Source organism: Rhododendron vialii, chromosome 2a (assembly GCF_030253575.1).
Source record: "Rhododendron vialii isolate Sample 1 chromosome 2a, ASM3025357v1".
In the NCBI taxonomy this organism is placed as follows: domain Eukaryota; kingdom Viridiplantae; phylum Streptophyta; class Magnoliopsida; order Ericales; family Ericaceae; genus Rhododendron; species Rhododendron vialii.
In genome coordinates this window covers 6,172,346-6,197,080 of record NC_080558.1, presented here as the reverse complement: position 1 = coordinate 6,197,080, position 24,735 = coordinate 6,172,346, and the positions used below count along the sequence as shown (strand labels likewise).

Genomic DNA, 24,735 nt, shown 5'->3' with positions numbered 1-24,735 from the left:
AGGCACGAAGGCCTTGAAAACAACTTGGACAGCAGACCTGTCCTGGCACGCCCGCAACACATTTGCCAATTCGGTTTCGAAACATTTTGTGGAGAAACATTTTGGCACGCCCAGTGGGACCCTAGTCGTTAAAGGGTGATCATGGCAAAGAAAGAAACTCAGAAAGGTGTTTCAAGCTCTTATTCTCAGGACGATCTAAGTGCTCAACAAGCAACTCATGAAGATCTAGGCAGAGGCCTTGAACAGCCTCTCCTCAGCGTCTAAGACCTGAACGAGTCTATGGGCAGTGTACGAAATTATATGCTAGAGGCCAACCGCGAGATGTCACAAGAAATTTCCCAATATGTTGGTTCAGCAATGACAAAAATTCGAGATTCAAACATGCACCTTGCAGCCTCCATGGGGTCACTCATGACCAACGTGAACGCGATGTCCGCGACCATGAGTGACTTGGTGGAGATGATGAAGGAGGAAAGGAAGCAGAAAGGCCTTCTCGACCTTTCCCCACGAACACCGGTGATGCCTCATCTTTGGTTGTTTAATGGTTTCTCTGGACGCTAGCCCCCTGTGGGCTACCCGTCACCAACACCATTTGGATTCCAGGCCTCTAGTTCTGGTGGTGGCCCGACTCACGATGGAATGCACCATCCAGCTCAAGACCCAACAAGCCAAAACCAGCAAAGGCCTATTGAAAATTTGGAGAGACGTTTCATGCTAGGGGGAAACTCCACTCCTCGACCTCACATCGGAAACCAAGACTGGGGTCCTCCTCCAATGGGAGGCCATAATCCCCATGTGGGACCAAATGCCAATGCTTGGGGGGCATGGCAAGGCCAGCAGCAACTAGCCCACGTCGAGCAGGAAAGGCCGCCTCCCCTGGAGCAAGTTCCCGACAGAGACCAGATCATAGCGTTGCTTCAAAAGGAGTTGGGACCAGAATTTAGGCCTATGGGAAGGCCTATGTATACTAAGCCCCACTCAGACGAGGTCGATCAACTGCAATTCCCAAAAGGCTTCCGAGTACCTGAGTTCCACACATTTTCTGGTGAGGATGCCAAAGAATCGACTGTGGAGCACGTGGCCCGGTTCCTAGTCCAATATGGAGAGGCGGGGACTAAGGACGAGTGGAAGTTGAGGCTGTTTCCCAACTCCTTGACTGCCACTGCCTTCACTTGGTACATTAATCTGCCTCCCAATTCCATTCAGACCTAGAAACAAATGGAAGAGACCTTCCACCAACAGTTCTACAGGGTAGAGCCAGAGGACACGATGGCAGACCTTTCAGGCCTTTGCCAATTGCCAAATGAAGGAGTAGAAACCTATCTGGCCCAATTCAAGAAGGCTAGATTTAAGTGCAAGGTCTCCCTGCCCGAACGAGAGTACGTGCGCTTGGCCTTGAATGGTTTGGGCTTCGAGTTGAAGAAGAAGTTTTACGAGACGGAGTTCAGAGATCTCATCGAGCTATCTGCCAAGGCAACAAGGTATGAGCGGATCTTAAAGCAAGAGCAAGACTATATGGCCGCCTCGAAGGGAACCTATTATAGGGACCCAAACTACGCGGTGGCCACGATGGAGCCCAAGTATGAAGTAGAGGTAGCTGTTGCGAAGCTGATCAATAAGAAGCCCTACTTCTTAGAGACTGGCAGGTTGGAGAAAACAGACCTTGCGGCATCAACGGGCAAGTCAAACAGGGTTTACACGTTTGACATCACGAGAGCTGAGGCGATATTCGATCAACTCATGGTGGACAAGCTGGTAAAACTCCACCCAGGCCATAAGTTCCCTTCACCGGAAGAAATGAAGGGTAGAGAATATTGCAAATATCACAATTCGTGGAGTCACACCACCAACAATTGCATTATTTTTCGGGATGATATTCAGGACAAGATCGAGCGTGAAGAGTTTAGGTTTGAACCCAAAGACAAGAAGGCCATGGGAGTGGATGCAAATCCATTTCCATCAGGCCTGAGTACCAATATGGTATCCTTCAATATGAGGGGCATGCCTAGGAGTTCTCCAAGACATAAGATCTGCCTAGGAGAACCATCTCGTCAAGCATGGAGTCCTGTCCGTGAGGACCCATCTTCTAAATAGGGGGGCAGAAAGCCTCATCCCATGAATAAGACTGAACAACGGCCATCGCGGTGGAGAAGGCATGCGTCAGAGGTTAAGAAGGTCTTCCAACCAAGGTGCTCCCTGGTCTGTAACGAATGTGGACAGACAGTCGAGCCAACTAGACCACAGTTGACGAGCATCGTGGTAAGGCCTCATGAGGATAGGCCTGACCAATGGCAGGAAACTCACCGGCGTCAATCCATTTTTTCTCACCTCCAGTCATGCCAGGCCAGTGATACGAGACGCAGCTGTGAATTTGAGGCCTTTTCCTCGGCAAAGAGAAGGCCTAGGACTGTGAAGCCTAAAAACACTCCTCCAAACGAGTGGTTCAAGGTAGAGCATCCTAAGTTCCCTGCTGTGAGGCCACCTTTATCCAGATCACAGAAGTGACGTTACCAAAGATTTAGGCAGGTTGCCAGGAGGGCTCAAGAGGAAACAGGCCTGGAAATGTGCCAAATGAGAATCCCTTAGAAGACCTGGAAGCTTTGAAGCAAGGTGACGCGGAGATGGACTTTCACGAGGCGGTGGAGTTCATAAGCAGTAGAAAGGGCAAGGAAAAGATGCTTGTGCAAAAGAGCCTTTCATGTTCGGAGGGAAATGAGGTTTCCAGGCCAAGAAGAGAATGCAAGCCCAAAGAAAGAATGGTGGAACCGTGGAAGAGGCTCCAACTTAGCCTCCATGCCAGGTAAGAATCCTTCAAAGGTCTGATCGCATGGCCACTACTTCTGGCCCAAGCTTAGGCAGTGAGTCGGCCTCGGGGGGGAAGTAAGGCCTGAATCCCTTGACTAAGGAATCTAAGCCCACTCAAGGCTTTTCGGAGACTTGCAACATGGTTTTTATTCTGTCAAAGGAGGCCATGGCCAAGGAGCACCAACTTTCCATCATGGAAGGTGATGTAAAGGAGGAAGGCCTTGCAGGAGGTCCTGATGCGATACAGCCAAAATGAAACTTGTACACGCCTCAAATTTTTGAACAAAATTAAGGCGTGGGGGGGCAATGTTTACACCCATTTTTGGCCAAAAATCAGGAAATGGATTTACGGGTTAAAAGGTAGCCTCGAGGGTCGAGGCCCTAGCCTTGAAAGACCTTACAACCAGTTGCCCATGAATTAGGGCCGATTCTTAAGAAATGATGGGACTTCCATATAGGCCTAAATCAGTCAAAGGCCTAAGGCTTGAATCAGTCCACCAGGCCTGAGTATTTCGTCCAGGCCTAACCCAAATTCCTAGAAGTAATAAGGCCTACAAAATAAGGCCAAATTGGTAGAAGCCTTGGATTTCTCACCAGGCTTGGGCTCAGAAGGCTTACAATGGACAAAGGCCCATGATTTACCACAAGTCCAGGCCCAATTGATGAATAGGCCCACTGCTTTAAAAGCATCATTTAAAGCCTTTAATGAGCAAGAAAGGGGCCTTAAGCTGCTCACAAGTAGCTTAAAGGCATTAAGCTGCTCACAAGCAGCTTAAAGGCCTAGAATATTCTTGCTAGATAGATCTGGGTAAGCTGCTCACAAGCAGCTCAAGGTCTGAACTAGTGGGACCCCATTCTTCAGCATGAAACAAGGCCAGAGATAGGTGGCGCACGTTCAGCCCTTGGAGCTGTTGGTGAATGATTCATGCAGACCTAAGCAAGCTGCTCACAAGCAGCTCATCCAGGTCTGGTTAATCCTTTGTTTTTGGATCCTTCTTCCGTGAAAGATGAACCTCAGAGGATTTAGAGGGCCCACAAGTATGCAAGGTCCAATAAAATGATAAGAAAGGCCTGGTGAAGTATTGGTCTGCAGCTGTGGTGGGCCCGGAATGGCCTGGATACTGCAGAAACTGAAATTTTCTTTGCCCTTTTTCAAAGTTTTATGCAAAAAAGAAGGATTTTTCAAGCCTTTGCTCTTTTCTTGGAGTAAAAGGCACGTTTTGTTCAGAGAGCAGCCCCTCATTGGAGCATTTCGAAGCTACTCAAGCTCAAGCCTTTGATAGAAGGCCATGTGGCAGCCATGCATTGGAGCATTTTGAAGCAGCTCAAGGCCTGTAGCTCCTATAAATCACAGTTCTGAAGGCCTTGGCCAAGGTCCACGACCAATCAAGCCCACGGCTTACCCAATTTATCTTTTCATTGTCTTTACTTTCCCGTTCAATCTAGCACGGACTAGATTTTATGTCATTTTATTTCCTTGTACCCAAACTTTGTTAACCGATTAATAAAGTTTGTTTTCGTTCCTACATTACCTTTCAGTTCTTTCCTTTTCTTTTAACCATTTTCTAACAACGGTTAGGAAATATTTAAGTCCTTATCCAGCAAAGGCGAACAACGAACCATCACGAGGCCTTACCCTTTGGGCCTAGCACTATCGTTTGAAAGAAGTCAGATTTTTGAGGCACGAAAGCCTTGAAAACAACTTGGATAGTAGACCTGTCTTGGCACGCCCGCAACACATTTGCCAATTCGGTTTCGAAGCATTTTGTGGAGAAACAGGCATTAAAAAGGTGTTTCAACGTTTAACTTGATCGAGCAGAAAATGCTCAACCTAACAGAAAAAAGAGCCAAGGCTTTTGCACAATGGATTAGTATATTTGGGTTCAAGTCTCTCTTGATGCTTTGTCAGACTACACATAAAAGTTTGTAACACACGGCAAGATCTTCATTTTTGTCCCAAGATGGTGCGGTGAATCCTCTTCAAATTGTTATATGGTGCTAAGCGTAATATCCCTAAACATATATGGATACGGATAGTAGTAGCCTCTCTGCATATCAAGTACTCAAGTCCAAGGCCAACTAGAGAAAATTTCTAGAGGTTTTGGGAGCACACAAGTTCAACATTCCATACTAATCATCAAGACCAGAAACCACATATACGATCAGACATAAGTGATAAGCGTCAAGACCACAAGTAATAGAAAGACAAAACTGCAATATGAAGAAATACATGTTAACACTGCTTGTAGCAACATAACGAGCAAGAACAAAAGCTCCAGAAAGATCTCTCTTGTCCACTCTAGAAACATGACAACACCGCTAGTACTATTCCACTGCTAAAACCTACATATCCTTAACACCTGACCCTTTTATTTAACATAACCTCTAGCCAAGATGGGAGCACAAGCACAAAAGAAGCGCTGAAGAAAGAACCCCCAATTTCATTGCCAACAACTGCAAAACCAATTTCCAAACCGAAGTGAAGTTAGAAAGTTTCTAAATGATGGGATATATAATAATCACTTCACGAAAGCTAATAGCATGAAAAAAAATGAGTAAAACAAAGTGAGAGAATGGATGTTGCTTGCTTACTTAGATTCTTCGGCCCTTGCTTTTCTTCTTCTTCTAAAATTTCTTCCCCCTCCCGAAGGTGTCGACAAACCATTCGTGATACCTCCTCGTCAGAGTTGTCCCAATAACCAACCCAACTAACAGCCCACTTCCATATCCCAAGGCTATGACCATCCAATAAATACCACTCGAAAACTCGAGATCATGACCTTGAAATATAGGCGGAGGTGGTGGTAAGGTCATTGAATTTCTACATGACTTCGACAATGGAACACCACACAATCCCGAATTCCCATCATACGAACTATTTTCGAATGTATCAAATTGTTTCCCTTGAGGTATTAGGCCAGTGAGTCGATTATGAGAAACATTTAAGATTGAAAGGAAAGTGAGTTGGGTCAGTTGCCCGGGGATCTGTCCTGAGAGCAAGTTTTGGGATAGATCCAACGACTCCAATTCTGTCAATTTCGCCAATGATGATGGGATAGCTCCAGTAAGTTTGTTGTTGGAAATGTTTAGCAATTGAAGCCCACTGAGACTTCCAAGGGATTCTGGGATATCCCCAACGAATATGTTGCTAGAGAGATCAACAACCACCAAGGCACTTTGAATCCTCTCGTATAACCTGTGCGTCCCTTTGCTGACCACAATTATCGAGTAATCAAAACGCATCCCTATTACCAAGGTTTGTGCCATATGAGTTGTTGGACCGGCACGCATCTGGTACTGAAAGTTCGGATTTGCATGCATATATGTCAAGTTCTCTTTGTTGATCTTTTTCATTGCATTCCAGTCATGAATGTATTCTGTTGGCAAATTACCTGAAAAGCCATTGCAAGAGAGGTCAATTATCCGCAACTTTGGAAACATTGAATTGTTTTGGGGGTACCCAATGTCGCCATGGAATTTGTTTGATCCCAAAATAAGAAGCTCTAACTTAGGAAGATCTCCCAACCAAGAGGGGAAAGTATCCTCAATCTGATTATTTTGAAAAATGAGACACTCCAGCATCACACAATTTGCCAATGATCTTGGCACCAGCCCCTGTAGTTGATTGTGCCCTACATCAATCATCACCAATTGGCTATTCATTGTGAATGTTGAAGGAATACTTCCGTGAAGACTATTGCAACTTAGATTCAATATGAGAAGATCCTCGCTGGAACTGGCCAAACATGGAGGTATTGTGCCATTTAAATTGTTATTGGACAAATCAAGCATACGAAGAGAATTCTTCTGGCATATTGACTGTGGAATTGCTCTTGTCAGTGCATTATTGCTAGCATCATAAATAACAGTGCTTGGTGGTGGAAGGGGAAGCGCTCCTTGAAGCTTGTTAGAGCTGAGGTGGAAATATTGTAGAAAATGCCATGGTATGACAGCCGGCTGCTGCTCGAAGACTGTTAGGAAGTTCTGGCTGAAGTCGACAAGTACCATTGTTTCTTTGCTTGAGTTCCACATCCATGTTGGTATTTCGCCTCGAATTCTGTTCTCGTGAATATATAAAACCTGCAATTTATCTTGAAATCTCAAAATGCTAGGGAACTTGACTAAGTTGCATGACCCCAATCCTAGAATATCAAGCTGTGGATGAGTACCGTTGGTACTATTTTTGTCTAGCACTGTTAGTTTGTTTTGCCCTAATTGCAATGAGACCAGGCTTGGGAGTTTCATAAACATGTCTAGCTCAACTGTACCAGTGAAGCTGTTAGAATGAAGACTCAAAAAATCAAGACGCTTTAGTTCAGTGATTGAGCTAGGAATCATGCCATGGAAGTAATTCCCTGCAAGTTCTACCTGTGTTAATTGGGTGAGGTTCATGAACCAGGATGGGATTTTACCTACCAGGTTGTTTTTGCTAACGTCTAAAAAGGAAAGTTGGGTCAGGTTTACAAGTGACAGTGGGATCTCACCTTGTAAATTCATTTTTGGTGCATACAATTGAGTGAGTTTGATTAGCTTCCCTGGAGGAAAAGGAAGTGGTCCTGCGTCAAAGTCGTTATCGCCAATTCCAAAATTAGTTAGTTGTGATAGGTTTGCCAACGACGAAGGAATCTGGCCACTAAACTTGCAACCATCAAGGCCCAGGGAAGTGAGCTGGGTTAGATTGCCAAGTGAAGATGGAAGCATCCCAGATATAATAGTTTTAGTCAAACCCAAATAACTTAAGGATTCAAGTCTACCAATTGAATCTGGGAGCTTACCAAAGAGGCTCGTATGCGAGAATATTAGTGTCGTAAGGCGACTACTACTTTGAAATTCAGGTAGAGAGCCGATGAGGTTTTCATACCACACTGCATTAAGAATCTGCAGTTTTGGTAGAAGAAAAATGTCCATTGGAATTTCACCATGCAACGAACATCTTTTAAGCCTAAGAGTTGTTAGAGAGGATATATTTGACAAAACACTTGGCATTGAAGAAGATATATTCACCATAGAAAGGTCAAGTACTTTTAGGTTGGTTAGGTTTTGAACTAGGTCCTTTAGACTGGGTTTTCCAAGTTTGAAAAGACTTTCAGAATACCAATCAATAATTTTCGTAGACAGATCAAGGATAACTAATTTGGAAAGAGATGAGATTTCTGAAGGAATCTGACCGAAAAATCCAGAGTTTGATAGATTGAGACTTGTCAGCCTTGAAAGATGTCCAATTCTGGATGGTATTTTGGAGAAGTTGAACTTATTATCGGCAAGGTTAAGGCTACGAAGGTGGACAAGGGTGAATAGGCTGCTGTTGGAGTCGATAGAACCGTAGAGAAAGCTACTGCTGAGGTCGAGACCAATCACATGACCGGTGTCTTGGTCACAATCGACGCCATCCCATGAGCAGCAACTGTTGCTCTTTCCATCAAGTAGCTTCCATGATTCAAGTTTTGGATAAGCAAAAGGGTCGACAGAAGCAAGCTTGTCGATGACAAAGTTGTGCTTGAACTGCAGCAAGGCCTTGCTCTCATTTTCGTGGCATAATGGCCGCGTAGAAGAGGACGAGTAAGTTAATAGTATGACAAGATTAAAGCAACACAAGATCAGGTAAATGCGAAGATACAAACATGAATCCATGATGGAGTATGTATATAGCCAACGCTTGTTACCAGATCTTGGATGAGAAAGCTTGATGCCTTTGATGTGTTATTTTATAGTTGGGCTTTTGGGACTCGTCTACCTTGATACTAACTAGTTCATACACTGGGACTCCTCTAGTTGATGTATGTACTAAATAATCTTGATTATTAATTGGTGTGGGCCAATTGTGTGTTCTTGAGAGACAGAGAGGTTGATGGGAATTGAGAGTGGACCAAGCCAGTAATGAAAGGTGTCCAGTAGGAGCTGCATTTGAGTATGTGGTTCTAGTTCATTTGACTATTGCTTGAGTGTGTGAGTGAGATGAAAGTATGTGTGAGAGGAGAGCAAAGAGTAGTTTTGAGTTGTGTGTGGAATTAATCTTTGTGGTAGGTCCAAATCCCTTGGTAAGTCAAGTCCCGTCCATGTCCCTCACTTCCACTTCTAGATAAATTTTTAGTTCCAAATCGGGTGCCACGTGGTACCTGATCAGCACATCGGGGCATCCAAGCCGAGCAACCAATGGTTCGGATCAAAACACACTTTTCCTTCTCATTTTTCTTTTTTTTTTTTTAAATCTGCTCGGTACTTTTGCATCTAGACTGTTGGTTGAATTTTTGGATGGCCCAGATGCATTGTACGGGTACCATGTCGGCAATATCCTATTTGCACCCAAAAATTTCTCTTCTATTTTAAGTTATGTAATCTTTATGTATGATTCTTTCACATTGTCGCTTGCATACGCCAATTAGGTGACCAAAAGTGCTACACACACAACGGTTGTGTAGAACACAACACACAACCAATCTCTAACCATCCATTGCTGTAATAAATGGCCAGGATTCACTCAAACTCTTTTCCATAAAAGTTAGACTTTTTCTTGGAAGAGTTTGTTTAAAATCTTGACCATCTAAATACATCTGGACGGTCAGAATTACGCACACAACTAACACAACGATTGTGCAAGTAGCATTTTTGGTATGTGACTTAGTTCGCTTTGCTCTCTTTGGTTGGGGTTTGTTCTAATTTTGTTAAGGGGAACGTCACTTTAATTTAGTCGGTAATGTTTGGATTTGGTTTCAATAAACATTTACCATTAGATGCCTAAACTTCCTCCCCTGTGTGGGGCTTCTGGTGTTCTTTTGAGAGTTTGTATTGCTCTTTTTGTTTGGAAGTCGGTCATGGCCGATTAGCCGACAAAGCCTGATTGCGAGGCTCCAGTGGCTGATCTTGGTTAGCTAGGCCTCTTGTTTGGTTATTTATTCCCCTTTGGACAATATTTAACTTCAATGTATTCAACTGTTTTATGATATTATACAACTCCTACCATTTTGGCAAAAAAAAAAGGAAAAGAATTAAGAGTAATAAATAAAATACATTTTACTAGTCTACACTATCTTTATAATTAATCCTATTTCTATTTAAGCAAACATATTGAATTGATTTTCCGTATTTCCCGTATTTGACTAGTCTACAATTAATCCTATTTCTGTTTAAGCAAATATAATCATTTGACTAGTCTACGCTCTCTTTAATCTTGAATTGATTTTCCGTTGGTAAGTCTCTCTTTAAAAATCTCCAAAACCCTAGTTACCAATAGCGCTCCACCCAACACACACACACACACACACACACCCCCCCCCAATGCGGCTGGAGAGGAGGGATCCTTCCCCTCCGATCCCTCTCTATTTGTTCTCTTCCACCCACCGTCGAACCGTCTTCTCTCTCAATTCCGCGACTGAAGTTCGGGTATCCATTGAGAACTTTTTAGTTAGATCATTTAATTTCCTGGCCTTCGGTTTCAGTTGTTGTGGGTAAGATGTTGTCTACTACTGTTCGTAGCCTCCATCTTCTCAAATCTGTGACCTGACGTCATCTACCGCGTTTCCTGGGCGACCACCTCCTAACGATGTGTTCCGATTTTGTGAAGCAGACACTACAAGAAAAATTCAATTGGGTGACGAATGAAAATCGTCACAAATTGCATGTTTTTCGTCACAAATAATATAGGTGACGAAAAAAAATTTGTCGACTAAAGGTTGTCGAGGATTCCTACCTGGTGACGAAATCTATTTTTCGTCACCTATAGTGCCTTTTGATGACGAAATATTTCGTCACCAAAAAGTGAATAATTGGTGACGAAATTTTTTTCCTCACTTATTGTGCTTTTTGACGACGAAAAAATTCGTCACCCATGGGTCACATTGGTGACGAAATTTTTTGTCACTAATATAAGAAATCGGTGACGAAATTTTTTGTCACTAATATAAGAAATCGGTGACGAAATTTTTCGTTCCGAAAGATGTTTTCATATGGGAAAAGAAATCCATCTTTCTTGCTCCTGTTGGGTTTCGAACCCGAGTCCCTTGAGTTTTTCGCGCAAGCTCCAACCAACTGCACTACACACACTTTTCAGTAAATATTTGAAATATCTAATATATAACACATATGTTTAACATGAAAATATATTTCGAATGTAATTTTAGACCTTTAAACATTAAAATTAGCAATTTTGATAAACATGAAAGTTGTAGGCAATTGAGTTATTGTTCAAACCCAATTTGAATTATCTCAATCGGAGATTTTAGTAAAGAGTTGTGTCCGAAATACATTTAGTGACAAAGCGCAATTCATAAATTTCGTCACGAAAGGTACCCATTTGACAACGAAATATATTTTTTGTCGCTAAAAGCGTTAAAATGGTGACGAAATTATTTTTCGTCACCAAAGTTAAGCATTTGGTGACGAAAAAAATATTTCGTTACTAAATTGCTCACATTTGGCGACGAAATATATTTTTTATCACCAAATGATTATCTTTGGCGATAAAAAAATAATTTTGTCACCTTTTTTAAGTTTTCGGTGACAAAAAATATATTTTATCGCCAAATGGGTACCTTTAGTGACGAAAATATTTTTTTCGTCGCTAAACAGGCATAATTGGTGACAAAATTATTTCGTCACGAAAGTTATCAAAATAGTGACGAATTTATTTTTTCGTCGCCAAATATACTCATTTAGTGACAAAATTAAATTTCGTCGCCACTTTTTCGTCACTAATTTTCATTTTTCTTGTAGTGAGAGGTGGTGGTCACGAATCTATCAAGTTGATTGTGAAAGAGTAGTGGCGGATGTCTCGGCCTCTCAACTTTGGAAAAATAAAATAAAATCTCAAAGTAGTTACTATATATGATTTTAAATTAATTGACCTTTTAGAAATGTAACATTATTTATTATTGTACAAATACGTTGTTGATCTTTCTAGACAAATCACTCCTAGAAAATTTAATATAGGTGACGAAAAAAGTGGTGACGAAATTTACTGTTTTACTATAGCTGACGAAACAACAAAATTTTCATCATGAAAAGTTACTATAGGTGACAAAAAAATTGCTTTTCGTCACAAAAGTGACTTTCGGAGACAATCTATAGGTGATGAAATTTACTGTTACAATCGCCACCTATAGTTTGTCTCCGAAAATCACTTTTGGTGACGCCTATAGTAACTTTTGGTGATGAAAATTTTGTTATTTCGTCACCTATAATAAAACAGAAAATTTTGTCACCACTTTTTTTGTCAGCTACAGTTAATTTTCTAAGTGAATGCAAGACATAATTTTCCAAAATTTTCTAGTGCGTCAGTTTAAATTTTCAGGATAAGTATTGTGATGGGATCATTTGTGAATTAATATTCGATCAACATTATTTTAGCATCGATATTGTTGTTGACATGACTAACTCTGCTTTTTAAATAAATAACGAGAGCAGTTGGCATCGTGGTTGTATAACACCAGTACTTACTTCAAATTCAATAGGGAGGAATTCGACATCCATTATAATCGGTTGGACAGGGCAACAGGTTCTTTTATCGTATGAAAAAAAATAAAATAAAAAACTCTCCTTTTAAATGCGTATTTTTATGCCATAGAACTGTGAGGTTTCTAGCCCGTTCATGTGAAAACTCCAACAAAGTATATCACTATTGATGAAATTGTGGCTTGTAATTTTCATTTTTCAGATAATAAATAGAACTTAAAAGTGAGATGATATATCCAACCCATTAGATTAATATAAGAACCGGGCAAAAAAAAAAAAACAAACCTCAATGCAATTCTAGCTAAATGAAAATAATCAACTACGTACATTATTTACATCACCAATAACAAGATTCACTAATTTACACCTTGATTTTTCTTCTGCTACGTAATGTGAGGATTGAGTCCCATTTGGTTACAAGTTACCGGAGAATACGTATCGTTTTGTTTTTTTTCAATCAATAGAATAGATCATTTACATCACGTATATGAAGTACAAAATACGAACCCGAGAAATTATATTAATTGTGAGAATCCACAAGATAATCAAGCCTGATAACTCAATCAATACAAGAAATAAACCCATCATAGGGAATAAAAAACAAACTCCCGACCTCCTAGTGAGATGTAAGAGTATTGACCAACTGAATTCTGCGCACAAACAATTTGTCTGTGGTGTCCGGAGGAAAATTGTGTTGCCGGTCTTATCCAGAATTCAATCTCTTTCTTGACTAGTTGGAGTGGCTCCAAATCCTTTTTTGACTTTTGGTTTTCTTTTAGTCAAGTATGTGACATTCATTGAGCAAACGCATCACACAAAAATCAACCAAATTAACCTTTCACAAGAACGGGGAAAGACCGGAAAAATGAAAAAGACAAACAGGAATACGCTGAAAGACTCCTGCAAATGATCGAAAGAGACAAGGAGGAATTCATTTTTCGATGATTGACTTGCGATCGAAAGCAAGCATGTGGTAATCCTAGTTTTTTTGAGAATGGAAATTTCATTGCAAAAAGTGAAATACAGCTAAAAGATATCCACCTCGTGTTAATCCTAGTTCAATAGTCTTGATTATCATACCAATTTTTTTCCCCACGGAAAAGGGATGGATTTTATACAAGAAAGAACGAGGTCCGAAGACCTGATGTCATCAAGGGCAAGATTTGCAATAAAAATGGGGGATAGGAACCCCAAACATCCAATCTAGCACCTAATAGGGAATGTCTAGCCAACACTTGAGCTACACGTATTGCAAGAACGTTTAACATGGACAAAGGAAATTGATGAAAATAACCGAACAAGTTCTAAGCAGTCCGAAATGATAGAACTACAGTCTGAAAATGATTTGTCCTTCTCTGAGAGAGCTTGAACCACTTGAGCCGAATCACCTTCCACAATAATATGTGAAATCCCTCTGTTACCCGCCACAACTGAAGCTTCACAAAATCCCATAGCTTCCGTAGATCTTGAGGAAAGAAATCCAAAGAAACGGATCATATAGAACTCGTACCCAATACCTTCTCCAGAGAATCCCCAGCAACGATACCAACTCCTACAACTTATGATTGTCGAGGGCTCCTACGACTTATAAATGATGAGGGCTGGTATTCTAACCTAGTTTTTTTGGACTGTGGTATATATTCTAACCCAGTTGGTCTTCCAATTTTTCCTCGTTGTGAAGCCATCACTCTTTGGTTCCGTTTAATCGTTATAAACTTTGTTTCAATGATTAATAAAATTTTCTGTGCCGAGAAAAAAAAAACGATACCAACTCCTACCACGCCTCCCTTACTATCAACAGCTCCATCCATAGATTGGGCAGTATATTGCTTTAATTTCATTAAGTCTGTTTTTGGATATTTAATTTGTAGTGAGATTTGCTCGAGGAAGAAAAACGAAAGGGCGAAAAATAGGAAAATCTTAATGTAATTGGAATCATTAAAAGATTCATGAGATCGACGTGCAAAACCAAATGGCAAATAGGAGACCGTTCTGTTTGCAGTTCTTATTACTTTCAATGGGTCGGTATTAATGGGACGGAAATCTGATTTTATGGCGACCATTATTGTATTATTCAAGTTTTGTGAGAAGCTAGCAACGGCTGCTAGGCCTTAGCAGATGGTGATAACAATCCAGAGGTCCAAGAACAAATTTGATTCATGGGTTGATATTTTGCAGGCTCCATTTAGAATTGAGGTCTTTCGATGATTTGAGAAATTCTTTATGGTACTTTATATAGCTTTTTGTAGAGTTGATTAGCTTTGTTTTGGGAGCACACAAGTTCAACATTCCATACTAATTAATCATCAAGACCAGATACCACATATACAATCAATATGAGTAATAGAAAGACGTAACAGCAATATGAAGAAATACATACACTGCTTGTAGCAACAGAACAAGCAAGAGCAAAAGCTCCAGAAAGATCTCTCTTGTCCACTCTAGATACATGACAACACTGCTAGCATTCCACTGCTAAAACCTGCATATCCTTAACACCTGACCCTTTTATTTAATTTTAACATAACCTCTAGCCAAGATGGGAGCACAAGCACAAAAGTGGTACTGAAGAAAGAACCCACAATTTCATTGCCAACAACTGCAAAACCAATTTCCGCACCAAAATGAAGTTAGAAATTTCGCAAATGATGGAATATATAATAATCACTTCACGAAAGCTAGTGCCACGGAAAAATGAGTAAAACAAAGTGATAGAATGGAGGTTGCTTGCTTACTTAGGTTCTTCGGCCCTTCCTTTTCGGCTTCTTCTGAAGTTTCTTCCCCCTCCCAAAGGTGTCGACAAACCATTCGTGATACCTCCTCGTCAGAGTTGTCCCAATAACCAACCCAACTACTAGCCCACTTCCATATCCCAAGGCTATGACCATCCAATAAATACCTCTTGAAAACTCAAGATCGCGACCTCGAAATATAGGCAGAGGTGGTGGTGGTGAGGTCATTGAATTTCTGCATGACTTTGACAATGGGACACCACACAATCCCAAATTCCCATCATACGAACTATTGTCGAATGTATCAAATTGTTTCCCTCGAGGTATAGGACCAGTGAGTCGATTATGAGAAACATTTAAGATCGAAAGGAAAGTGAGTTGGGTCAGTTGCCCGGGGATGTGACTAGAGAGCAAGTTTTGAGATAGGTCCAATGATTCCAATGCTGTCAGTTTTGCCAACGATGTGGGGATAGAGCCAGTAAGTTTGTTGTTGGAAATATTTAGCAATTGAAGCCCACTGAGACTTCCAAGGGATTCTGGGATATCCCCAATGAATGTGTTGTTTGAGAGATCAATAACCACTAAGGCACTTTGAATCCTCTCGTATAACCTGTCTGTCCCTTTGCTGACCACTCTCATTGAGTAATGGTAGCTCCACACAACTAAATAGGATCGTGCCATATGAGTTGTTGGACCAGCACGTAGCTCGAATTGAATTTTTGGATTTGCATGCATATATGTCGAATTCTCTTTGTTGATAATTTTCATTCCATTCCAGTTACAAATGTATTCTGTTGGCAAATTACCTGAAAAGCCATTGCAAGAGAGGTCAATTATCCGCAACTTTGGAAACATTGAATTGTTTTTGCGATCCCAAATGTTGCCGTGGAATTTGTTTGATCCCAAAATAAGAAGCTCTAACTTAGGAAGAGCTCCCAACCAAGAAGGGAAAGTATCCTCAATCTGATTATTTTGAAGAACAAGACATTCCAGCATTGTGCAATTTGCCAATGATCTTGGCACCGGCCCCAATAGTTGGTTTTGACCTAAATCTATCATCAACAGTTGGCAATTTGTTGTGAATGTTGAAGGAATACTTCCTTGGAAATTATTGCCACTCAAATTCAACATGAGAAGATCCTCAGTGGAATTGGCCAAACATGAAGGTATTGTGCCATTTAAATTGTTGTTGGACAAATCAACCATACGAAGAGAATTCTTGTGGCACATTAACAATGGAATTGCTCCCGTCAATGCGTTCTCGCGGACATTATAAATAACAATGTTTGGTGGTGGAACAGGAAGCGATCCTTGAAGCTTGTTGGAGCCGAGGTTGAAAACTATTAGAAAACGCCATGGGATGACAACTGGCTGCTGCTCGAAACCTGTCAGAAAGTTCTCGCCAAAGTCCACATATTCCATTGTTTCTTTACTCGAGTTCCACATCCATATTGGTATTTTGCCTCGAATTATGTTATTCTTTAAACTTAACGCCTGCAATTCATCTTGAAATCTTAGAATGCTAGGGAACTCGACTAAGTTGCATGACGCCAAGTCTAGAACATCAAGCTTTGGAAGAGTACCATTGGTACTATTTTTGTCGAGCACTATTAGATTGTTTCTCCCTAATTGCAACGAGACCAGGTTTGGGAGTTTCATAAACATGTCTAGGTCGACAATACCAGTGAAGCTATTAGAATGAAGACTCAAAAAATCAAGATGCTTGAGTTGAGTGATTGATCTAGGAATCGTGCCATGGAAGTGATTTTGTGAAAGATCTACATATGTTAATTGGGTGCGGTTCATGAACCAGGATGGGATTTTACCTACCAGGTTATTTATGTTAATTACTAAAAAGGAAAGTTGGGTCAGGTTTGCAAGCGACAGTGGGATCTCACCTTGTAAATTTATTCCTTTTGCAGTTAAGTGAGTGAGTTTGAGTAGCTTCCCTGGCGGTATAGGAAGTGGTCCTGCATCAAAGTCGTTATTGCCAATTGCGAACTTAGTTAGTTGTGATAGGTTGGCCAACGACGAAGGAATCTGGCCACTAAACTTGCAATCATAAAGGTTGAGGAGACTGAGACGGGTTAGATTGCCAAGTGGAGAAGTGAGTGTCCCAGATAAACTAGTTTGACTCAAATCCAAATAAACTAAGGATTCAAGTCTACCAATTGAACCTGGGAGCTTACCGTAGAAGCCTGTGCCCTGGAATATCAATGACTTAAGCTGACTATTGCTTTGAAATTCAAGTAGAGAGCCGGTGAGATTTTTATTCCAAGCTGCATTAAGAATCTGCAGAAAATGTCCATTGGAAATTCACCATACAACGAACATTCTTCAAGATTAAGAGTTGTTAGAGAGGATATATTTGACAAAACACTTGGCACTGAAGAAGATATGTTCACCATAGAAAGGTTAAGTACTTTCAGGTTGGTTAGGTTTTGAACTAGGTCTCTTAGACTGGGTTTTTCAAGTTTCAAATGACTTTCAGAATAAAAATCAAATTCCGAACTTAGATCCACTACAAGAAATTTGAGATTTGCCAACGGCCAAAAGCATTGGCACAGGTGTCGCAAAGTGCTGCTACAGACCTACATGCCCTATACCAACGCTTGGATAAAGCGCTGGTGGTCGACCGTCGGTATAGCCCTGTACCAGCGCTTTTTGCAAGCGCTGGTATATCGAATCTTGTGCCAACGCTTGCGACAAGCGCTGGTATATCGAATCTTGTGCCAGTGCTTTGTTTCACAGCGCTTTTGGCCATTGGTATAAGCACACTTTTACCAACGCAAAAACATTGGTATAGGTCTAATTTATTTATTTATTTATAAACTTTTACCAGCGCTAAAAAACGCTGGAGTAGGTTCATATATATATTTTTTAAATATAATTACTACACATTCAAGTTGCCCTAATAGAATAGATATTAGCAACTTTCACCACATATATCACTAACTTTTCCTAAGAACTCAAAAATATCGAAAAGCAAAACAATTCATTCTTCATTGGAGAAACAATCCATAGGAAATACCACAGCTAGAAGGTATGTTCCATAACATGTCAACATTCAAAAGTAGATCAAATGTTCATAACCCTACCAAAATATCACAATCCAACAAGTACGCATATTGCCTAAACTACATGGAATAGAAAACTAATCAAAAGTCGACGATGGCATCCGTAACATCTTCTCGAAAGAGCTTTCAAAATGACGGGTTGAAATCACGCTTTGAGCTAGACCGTCCTATTACCTGCAATATAAATGACAGTAAGAACCAAGTTTATCTTTTAATTAACTCCCATGATATTAGATGTAGCAGTCACTGCCCATAACAGGCACCAATTCTGACAGAATAACAGCCATAACAGAACAACAAATAGACCAGTTCCATGACATAAGAACGAATCTGGACAGTAATGGCATTTGCAGCAGCAGAAACTGAACAAACACTAACAAGCAACAGCAGCAGAAACTGGACAGTAATGGCATCACTGCCCATAACATTTGCAGCAGCAGAAATTGGACAATAATGGCATACAAAGGTAGCAAATCCTACCTTTATCTCACTTTTTTCCCTATGTCAAGCACCACCTCCTGTGCTCATAATTCCTCTGCTCCTCTAACTGCCATTCATGTTTATCAAGCACACACCATCCCATCAATCCATTTCACCATTGACCTAAGTCATGTTAGTTAAATCCAATGAACGTGCACGATCTGCAGCTTCCGAAGGTAGAATATGGAGATATACAAAAGCAAAAGTGGGTCACTGTTTTCCATTTTGTTCTAAATGACGGAAATATGTTGTTGGTATCTTCCTACTGTCTAAATGCATGTACAGAGTGTGGGTTCGAAGAGTGATTTGTTGCTGTTTCTGCTTCTCAAAACGAAAAAGAGGGATTTTTGGTACTGATTTGGAATGAAGGGAATCGAAGGATAGATCAAAGGAGAGAAAACCAGTCAAGTCCTGTGGTGCGTGCTCGTGAGAGAGAGAAGGGAGACGAGGAGATAAATGAGGCTGCTGAGCTGTTTCAAGAAGCAAGGAGTATTTTTGATAGTGAATATGGACCATATCACCCAAACACATTGGGAGTTTATAGCAATCTTGCTGGAACTTATGATGGATCTCGAGGCCCCTCAAACTGCCACCTTATAAATGCTGCCTTAGGTCTATTGCTGCATTGATAGATGCGGCACAATTGTTTAGTGCCGCAATATGTAAATTGCCCCAATAGGTGTCTTTTAGAGGCAGTTTTAACTGCCCTAATAGGTCATGTTTATTGTAGTTATAGCCTACTATTTTGTGTAGTAGGGCACTTAGAAAGTGATGGCTGCTTTTATCTAATGATCAATGGCATACAATTAAACTAGCTAGAATAAAATTAATTTGTGAAAAGTACCTCTCTGTTCATTTGCCTGTACATCCAAGTCTCCCTCTACCTCATGAGGCTGCGAAGAGCAATGGGACTGGATGGGGCGTGAAGAGCTATGTGGGTTGGAAGGCCGTGAAGTTCCGGACAAATGGTGAGGCTGTGAAGCTCTGGGCAAATGGATAGTCTGAGAAGATCCATGTGGCTGGGTGGGTTGCAAAGCCCCACGTGATTCAGTACGCTGTGGAGATCCATGTGAGAGACTAGGCTGTGAATGTTGCTCTATTTCACAAATTCAAGTCGTCTTTTCTTTCCCATGCCTATTCAAACAAACAGTAGAAAATTAAACAATGATGGTCACTAATGCATAAGTGGGCATAAGCAAACTTCATTTAGTGTAACCTTACATAAAGAAAGAAGCAAGATGACAACATGAGAATATAAGAACTTCCAATGCCTAATAGGTTACTTGAACTTCAATTCCACACAAGAGAATTCAGCCCCAATCCAACTGAACCTCACGCAAAACAGCAGAACAGCAGCATAAGCCGTAGAGTACAACCAAACAGCTATAATGCACACAACAAAATAGAAGACAGTAGACAGGTTCGAGCAATAGCCATAACAACATGCTTCAAACTTAGCAGCAACATAACAGCAGCAGCAGCAAGAAAATTCAAAGGCATAACAAACAGCTGCAGCAGCAGCATGACAGCAACAACTTCAATAATAGACGGCCAAAAGACTGGGCAGCCGCAGCAGAAAAATGATGCAAAAGAAAACTAGGGACAGCCCCTAGAAAAGCCTAGACATTCCAAGGGACATCCCCCAAGGACAGGGCAATACAAATTCAAAGCGAATGGCAATTCACTGCCAAATTTTAAGCATTCAAACATCCAGAGTCTATATTCGCACCAAATTTTAAGCATTCAAATATCCATAGTCTATATTCACACCAAATGAGAACATCCCACAACTTTTAAGCATTCAAACATCCATAGTCTATATTCGCACCAGAGGAGAATATCCAAATATTACTAGTGAAGAGTTCAGTACAAGAAGTTCTACAAGCCAAGATACAAAAATTAAAGCTCTAATACAATACATGGCCAAAACACAATAAACCAGATTGCATGTAGAGGCGGATCAAAATAAAAAGATTGCATGTAGAGCAACATTGACAACAACAAACAGCTTCAGATTGCAAGTAGTTAATGCAGTATGTGCACTCATTCTTTCCTCGCAGAGTTCTTTTTCTATATAAAATACATCAAAACTATGTCTAACCAACAATGACTTCGACTAATAATTTTTTTTCGGATGAAAAATCATGCTTAACACAAACTTGCCATATTTCATGAAGGTCTTGAACTGATTAAACTTTTCAAACTTCAAAAGTGGGTACCTTGGGCAGGATATCCTGTAGAGAATGATGATCCTAATTAAGAAAGCCCAAATTTGACCTGCACATAGAGAAAATGTTGCCATTATTCTAAAAATTCCACACAGAATATTGATGAGAATGTTAGAATATGTGAACTGAAATAAGAAATACGAGAACAACATAAGGTAGCTGATCAAAAAATTAAAAAAACAACATAAGGTAATATTTGTCATCTACAACAAGTAAAGAACCAATTAACCAAATTAATAGAAGTCTAAAAATTGCTCACCTCACGAGCACGAGAAACAGGAAAATCAACCGAAGCAACCGTGACGAATCTTATTCTAATAAGGGTTGAAATATCTTGGGGAATGGTATCATTTTTGGCTGATTGATTGCTAAGCTTGAGATTTTTGGTTGAATGATAGATTATGGAGAGTTTGATGAAAAAGTGGCATAACGTTGTGTTGTTTCTTCATGGGTTTTTGTTTGCCGTTATTTCTTTCATCTAGCAGCCTCAAACCTTGACAGAACCATTTTTGTTTCCTAGTCCTAACACCTTTTTCCCCTCCATATGTGACAACTATCTTGTCCTAACGAACCAAACAACATATGAACTTGTAAGACGACAGTCACATCTAAGGTTAGTCTTTCATATGTTGTTTTGTTGTTTCTTGAAATTGGATGTTATGTGGTGAAAGGGCAAGGAGACGTAGACCATGAAAATAAAGCCACAATGTGTACAGATGGTTAACGAAATAAGCCAATTTGAAGTACTTTCAGTAAAAAAAAGGTTCATTGGCTGAAGAAACTATAGAAATTGTCCTATCTAATGAGTTATAAGCAAAAAAGAAAAGTTACTGGAATGCTTGTAGGGGTTTATACACCAGTTTGGCTATGATAGAAGTAGCAGCTTATTTGAACACTTTCATTGATCTGCAGGGGAATTCCTGAAAGAGTGTATCCATTCAGTAAAGGAACATGCAGAAATCTGTCCAACTTTTGCTGTGATTGGAGCGGCTTATACAAGCTAGAACCGCTTCCAACAGCACAAGAGCTTGAAGAAAAAGCAAAACCTTATACATGCATTCGAAACCTTCTCTATGAATCTACAAAGAAGCTCAAGGATAGATCATTAGAGAAACACAGAACGGAGAGAAGAGAAGGTGTGGAGGGGGGCATTTTTTGTGAAGTTTACTGATGTTTCGTGAAGTTTCTGTATGAGTTTTGATGTGAATTTTAGGGTTTTACTTCAGAAATTCGTCCAGGTTGTGGGTAGGCAATTTAGAGCTTCAGCAGAATCGAATCTGCCATGTTCTTGAGGGATTTTTCTCACTAACGTCCCGACCTTGATATTTTTTGATATTTTTACTGTAAATGCCTGTATGTGTCTTCTTTATTGTGTAAAATTTTCAGAACCTAACTCAAAATGTGGAAGGAGTTAAAAATCGTTAACCGACCTGCTGTTCTGGTATCTGCAGTGCTGACAGCATCGTCGCACTTTACGGAAACGGTCATATTTTTCAGCTCAGGCGATGAAATTGCGATCCGATTTCTGATTTTGAAACTAGACTCATAGACCTAAAAAAATGCATGAAGATTGTGTCTTAGTTATTCTTGTGCAAAAACAGATTTTAAGTTGAAGTTAGAACTGCAACTTTTTTCACTAGGCTAGGTATCTAACTTCTTCAATTGTTCTCAAATGTGTTTAGGACCTCATTTAAGTTATATTTATGCATGTTCAATAGTTTCTAATTGTGTTTCCATTGCCTAATTATTTTAGGAGGTTCGGGTGACACGTGTATACTAGGTGAGTGATTTAGTACCTAAACACATGGTTTTGAACTTGTTTCCCTTATTGAACTTATTTGAACATGAAACGCAAAAACTTTAAGAAACGGCACTGTATTGTTAAAGTAAAACAGGTCCATCTACTCAAATGCCCCTTCAGGTCAATTAAAACGCGGCACAATTTAGCAAGCACCTCATTACACGGCTTACAAGGCATTTCTTTGAAACTGCCACAAGATAAGTGCTGGGAAAGGTGTATTCTGGACAGGATTTCAACAGCAACTGAAATCTACAGCTCAACAGCAAGTGAACCAGACTATACTTCACAGAGAACAGCAAGACAATAGGAAAACAGAACTGTACAGAACAGAACTGGCAGCAGCAGAATAGTATGCATCCTCCCGGCATGGGAACTAACCTTGACCTACTTCTACTTGATTAAGTTATTTGGACATCTATTGCCGTCTATAGTCTATGTTTGAGTTGTTCTCTCTGTGTGGAAATGAGCTTACTTTCTAATTTCTATTTCCTCTGTAGCTACCAGACAATTACATGGAGGAACTCTATGCAAAAAACAAGGTTCGTTGAGCTTAATGGTTTGTTTGTAGCTACCAGACAATTACATGGAGGAACTCTATGCAAAAAACAAGGTTCGTTGAGCTTAATGGTTTGTTTCTTGGTCCTTGTCATTTCTGTTACATTTCTGCAGCAATTGAAATTACAACATGGCCCAAAATTGCGTGGATACCAAAACTGAAAGTGACCATACCTAAAGTGTTCATATGGAACCAAACAAATGAGTTTCTTTCATGCCCTTTACATGTCTAAAACTTTACTTTTCTCAAACCCTTCGAAAGTTCAGACTAACTATTTGGTCTGAAACTCAAAATTGAAGAGCAAAAGAGTTAAGCCAAAAAATTTAGACTTTACATGAATACTACTTCTAGCTAAGGTTTAAGCTGTCCGATTTGAAGCACAAGGAACACAAAAGGGGTTGCCGGTCACCTATATATACATACACACGCAGAGCTGAAATCGGTCACGGAGTCGAATATTGCAACCTAAACTGGTCGTTTGGAACAAAGATAAAACAAGGCATAAGAATATAATCTATAAAGGTAAAATGAACTCTTGCAACCAATAAATAGCTCCTGCAAGATTTATTACTGACTTGGTGATTTTTTTTTTACAGTTAAGTGTCACTTTTCAGAAACGTAGACATCTAACTCTGAAGCTACAATGTCAATATCCACGGATTATATTATGTTTAGTGGCATGCTCATAGTCAAATTATGAATTCAAACTTTACCTTCCTCTTTGTGAAGGTATGGGAAACCATAGATATGTCATAAGAACATAAAGACAGGGCATCGGCCGGCGTGTAAATATGAAGCACCACTAAACTATCAGGAACCTCTTCTTGAATGCTGCCTAACGAAAGGTCAGGGCCATATTTTCTGACTAAAAGCAAACAACCTATACCACTGACTGATCCACATTATAAATTTCAATCTACAGATTAACCTAAACATATGGTCGACATCCATCTAGAAGAATCCTAGTAAATTGGTTTTCTTTTTTTTTTTCCTTTTTCTTTTTTTTTTTTTTTTCATGTTTTCAGTTTTTATGTCATTGGGATAAAACAAGATTCGTACATGCAGAGCCGAAATCGGTCGCGGAGGTTTCAAAAAATGATCTGTAAGAGTGCATTCACTTCGTTTTGCATGCAATGGCCACTGTACTATGCTTTATATTGAACAAAACCACTGCTAAACCCTTCCCCAAATTTTCAAAGCCCTAATTTCTAAACAACCAAACAAAATCCCAAACCCTCGAACTGAGAATCTTAGTCCACCAATACATATGCAATGTTCAGAGAGAGAGGGAGAGAGAGTCGTACCTCAGCTATGGAGTATACACCCAGAGTATCTCCTGAGATGATCTAAATGTGGAAGAAATTGAGTATGGCTGTGATGGCACACGCAGGAGAGAGAGAGAGAGAGCGCAGGAGAGGGAACGAGAGAGAGGCATACGACAGGATTTACAGATTAATTTTCATTTGGAGGAATTTCGGTCCATCGCGCCATTAATTTGGCGGAATGGTTCAGCCCGCCATTAATTTGGCAGAATTGGTTTCCGTGGGAAATTTGGGGACCATAGTTCTGAATACCGTTTCGGACAGGGTACCGGTTTTTCTACTGGTAC

General features: G+C 40.3%; 3 protein-coding genes and 1 long non-coding RNA gene across 6 annotated transcripts in view; 1 reads left to right on the top strand and 3 right to left on the bottom strand.

Annotated features, from left to right (window-relative positions):
• The window catches only part of LOC131316765 (receptor-like protein 7), an 81,815-nt gene extending 73,192 nt beyond the window's left edge, over positions 1 to 8,623 (bottom strand). Inside the window, exons 1-2 of one of the 3 annotated variants that reach the window (XR_009197268.1) lie at positions 5,398 to 8,623; positions 5,149 to 5,259 (exon numbers count right to left, since the gene is read on the bottom strand). Coding sequence is in view for 2 of the 3 variants with exons in the window: in XM_058346203.1 (XP_058202186.1) it covers positions 5,431 to 8,436 (3,006 nt within the window). In the remaining variant the exon portion in view is untranslated. Of the gene's footprint in view, positions 1 to 4,872; positions 5,260 to 5,397 lie in introns of those variants that run through there. The other 2 variants (XM_058346202.1, XM_058346203.1) reach the window with 2 other exon arrangements.
• LOC131317012 (receptor like protein 27-like) overlaps positions 1 to 17,748 on the bottom strand; it is a 74,300-nt gene extending 56,552 nt beyond the window's left edge. Inside the window, exons 1-4 of the mRNA XM_058346594.1 lie at positions 17,528 to 17,748; positions 17,390 to 17,444; positions 14,988 to 17,276; positions 14,702 to 14,851 (exon numbers count right to left, since the gene is read on the bottom strand). Of these exons, the coding sequence (XP_058202577.1) occupies positions 14,988 to 17,276; positions 17,390 to 17,444; positions 17,528 to 17,748 (2,565 nt within the window). The 3' untranslated portion in view covers positions 14,702 to 14,851. The remainder of the gene's footprint in view (positions 1 to 14,701; positions 14,852 to 14,987; positions 17,277 to 17,389; positions 17,445 to 17,527) is intronic.
• Positions 1,219 to 2,094, top strand: LOC131317013 (uncharacterized). The gene has a single exon (XM_058346595.1). It carries the CDS (start codon positions 1,219 to 1,221, stop codon positions 2,092 to 2,094), a length of 876 nt encoding a protein of 291 aa, XP_058202578.1.
• A 214-nt stretch (positions 17,749 to 17,962) lies between the features above and the next one.
• On the bottom strand, positions 17,963 to 24,668 carry LOC131316772 (uncharacterized). The gene is made up of 4 exons (XR_009197274.1): positions 24,431 to 24,668; positions 20,761 to 20,818; positions 19,386 to 19,675; positions 17,963 to 18,235 (listed from the first exon to the last, which is right to left on the bottom strand). It is a non-coding gene; the product is annotated as an uncharacterized LOC131316772 (long non-coding RNA).
• Positions 24,669 to 24,735: the final 67 nt, after the last annotated feature.

Coding starts and splice junctions, on each gene's coding strand:
- LOC131317013 (XM_058346595.1), top strand. CDS start 1,219: ATGGAAGAGACCTTCCACCAACAGTTCTACAGGGTAGAGCCAGAGGAC.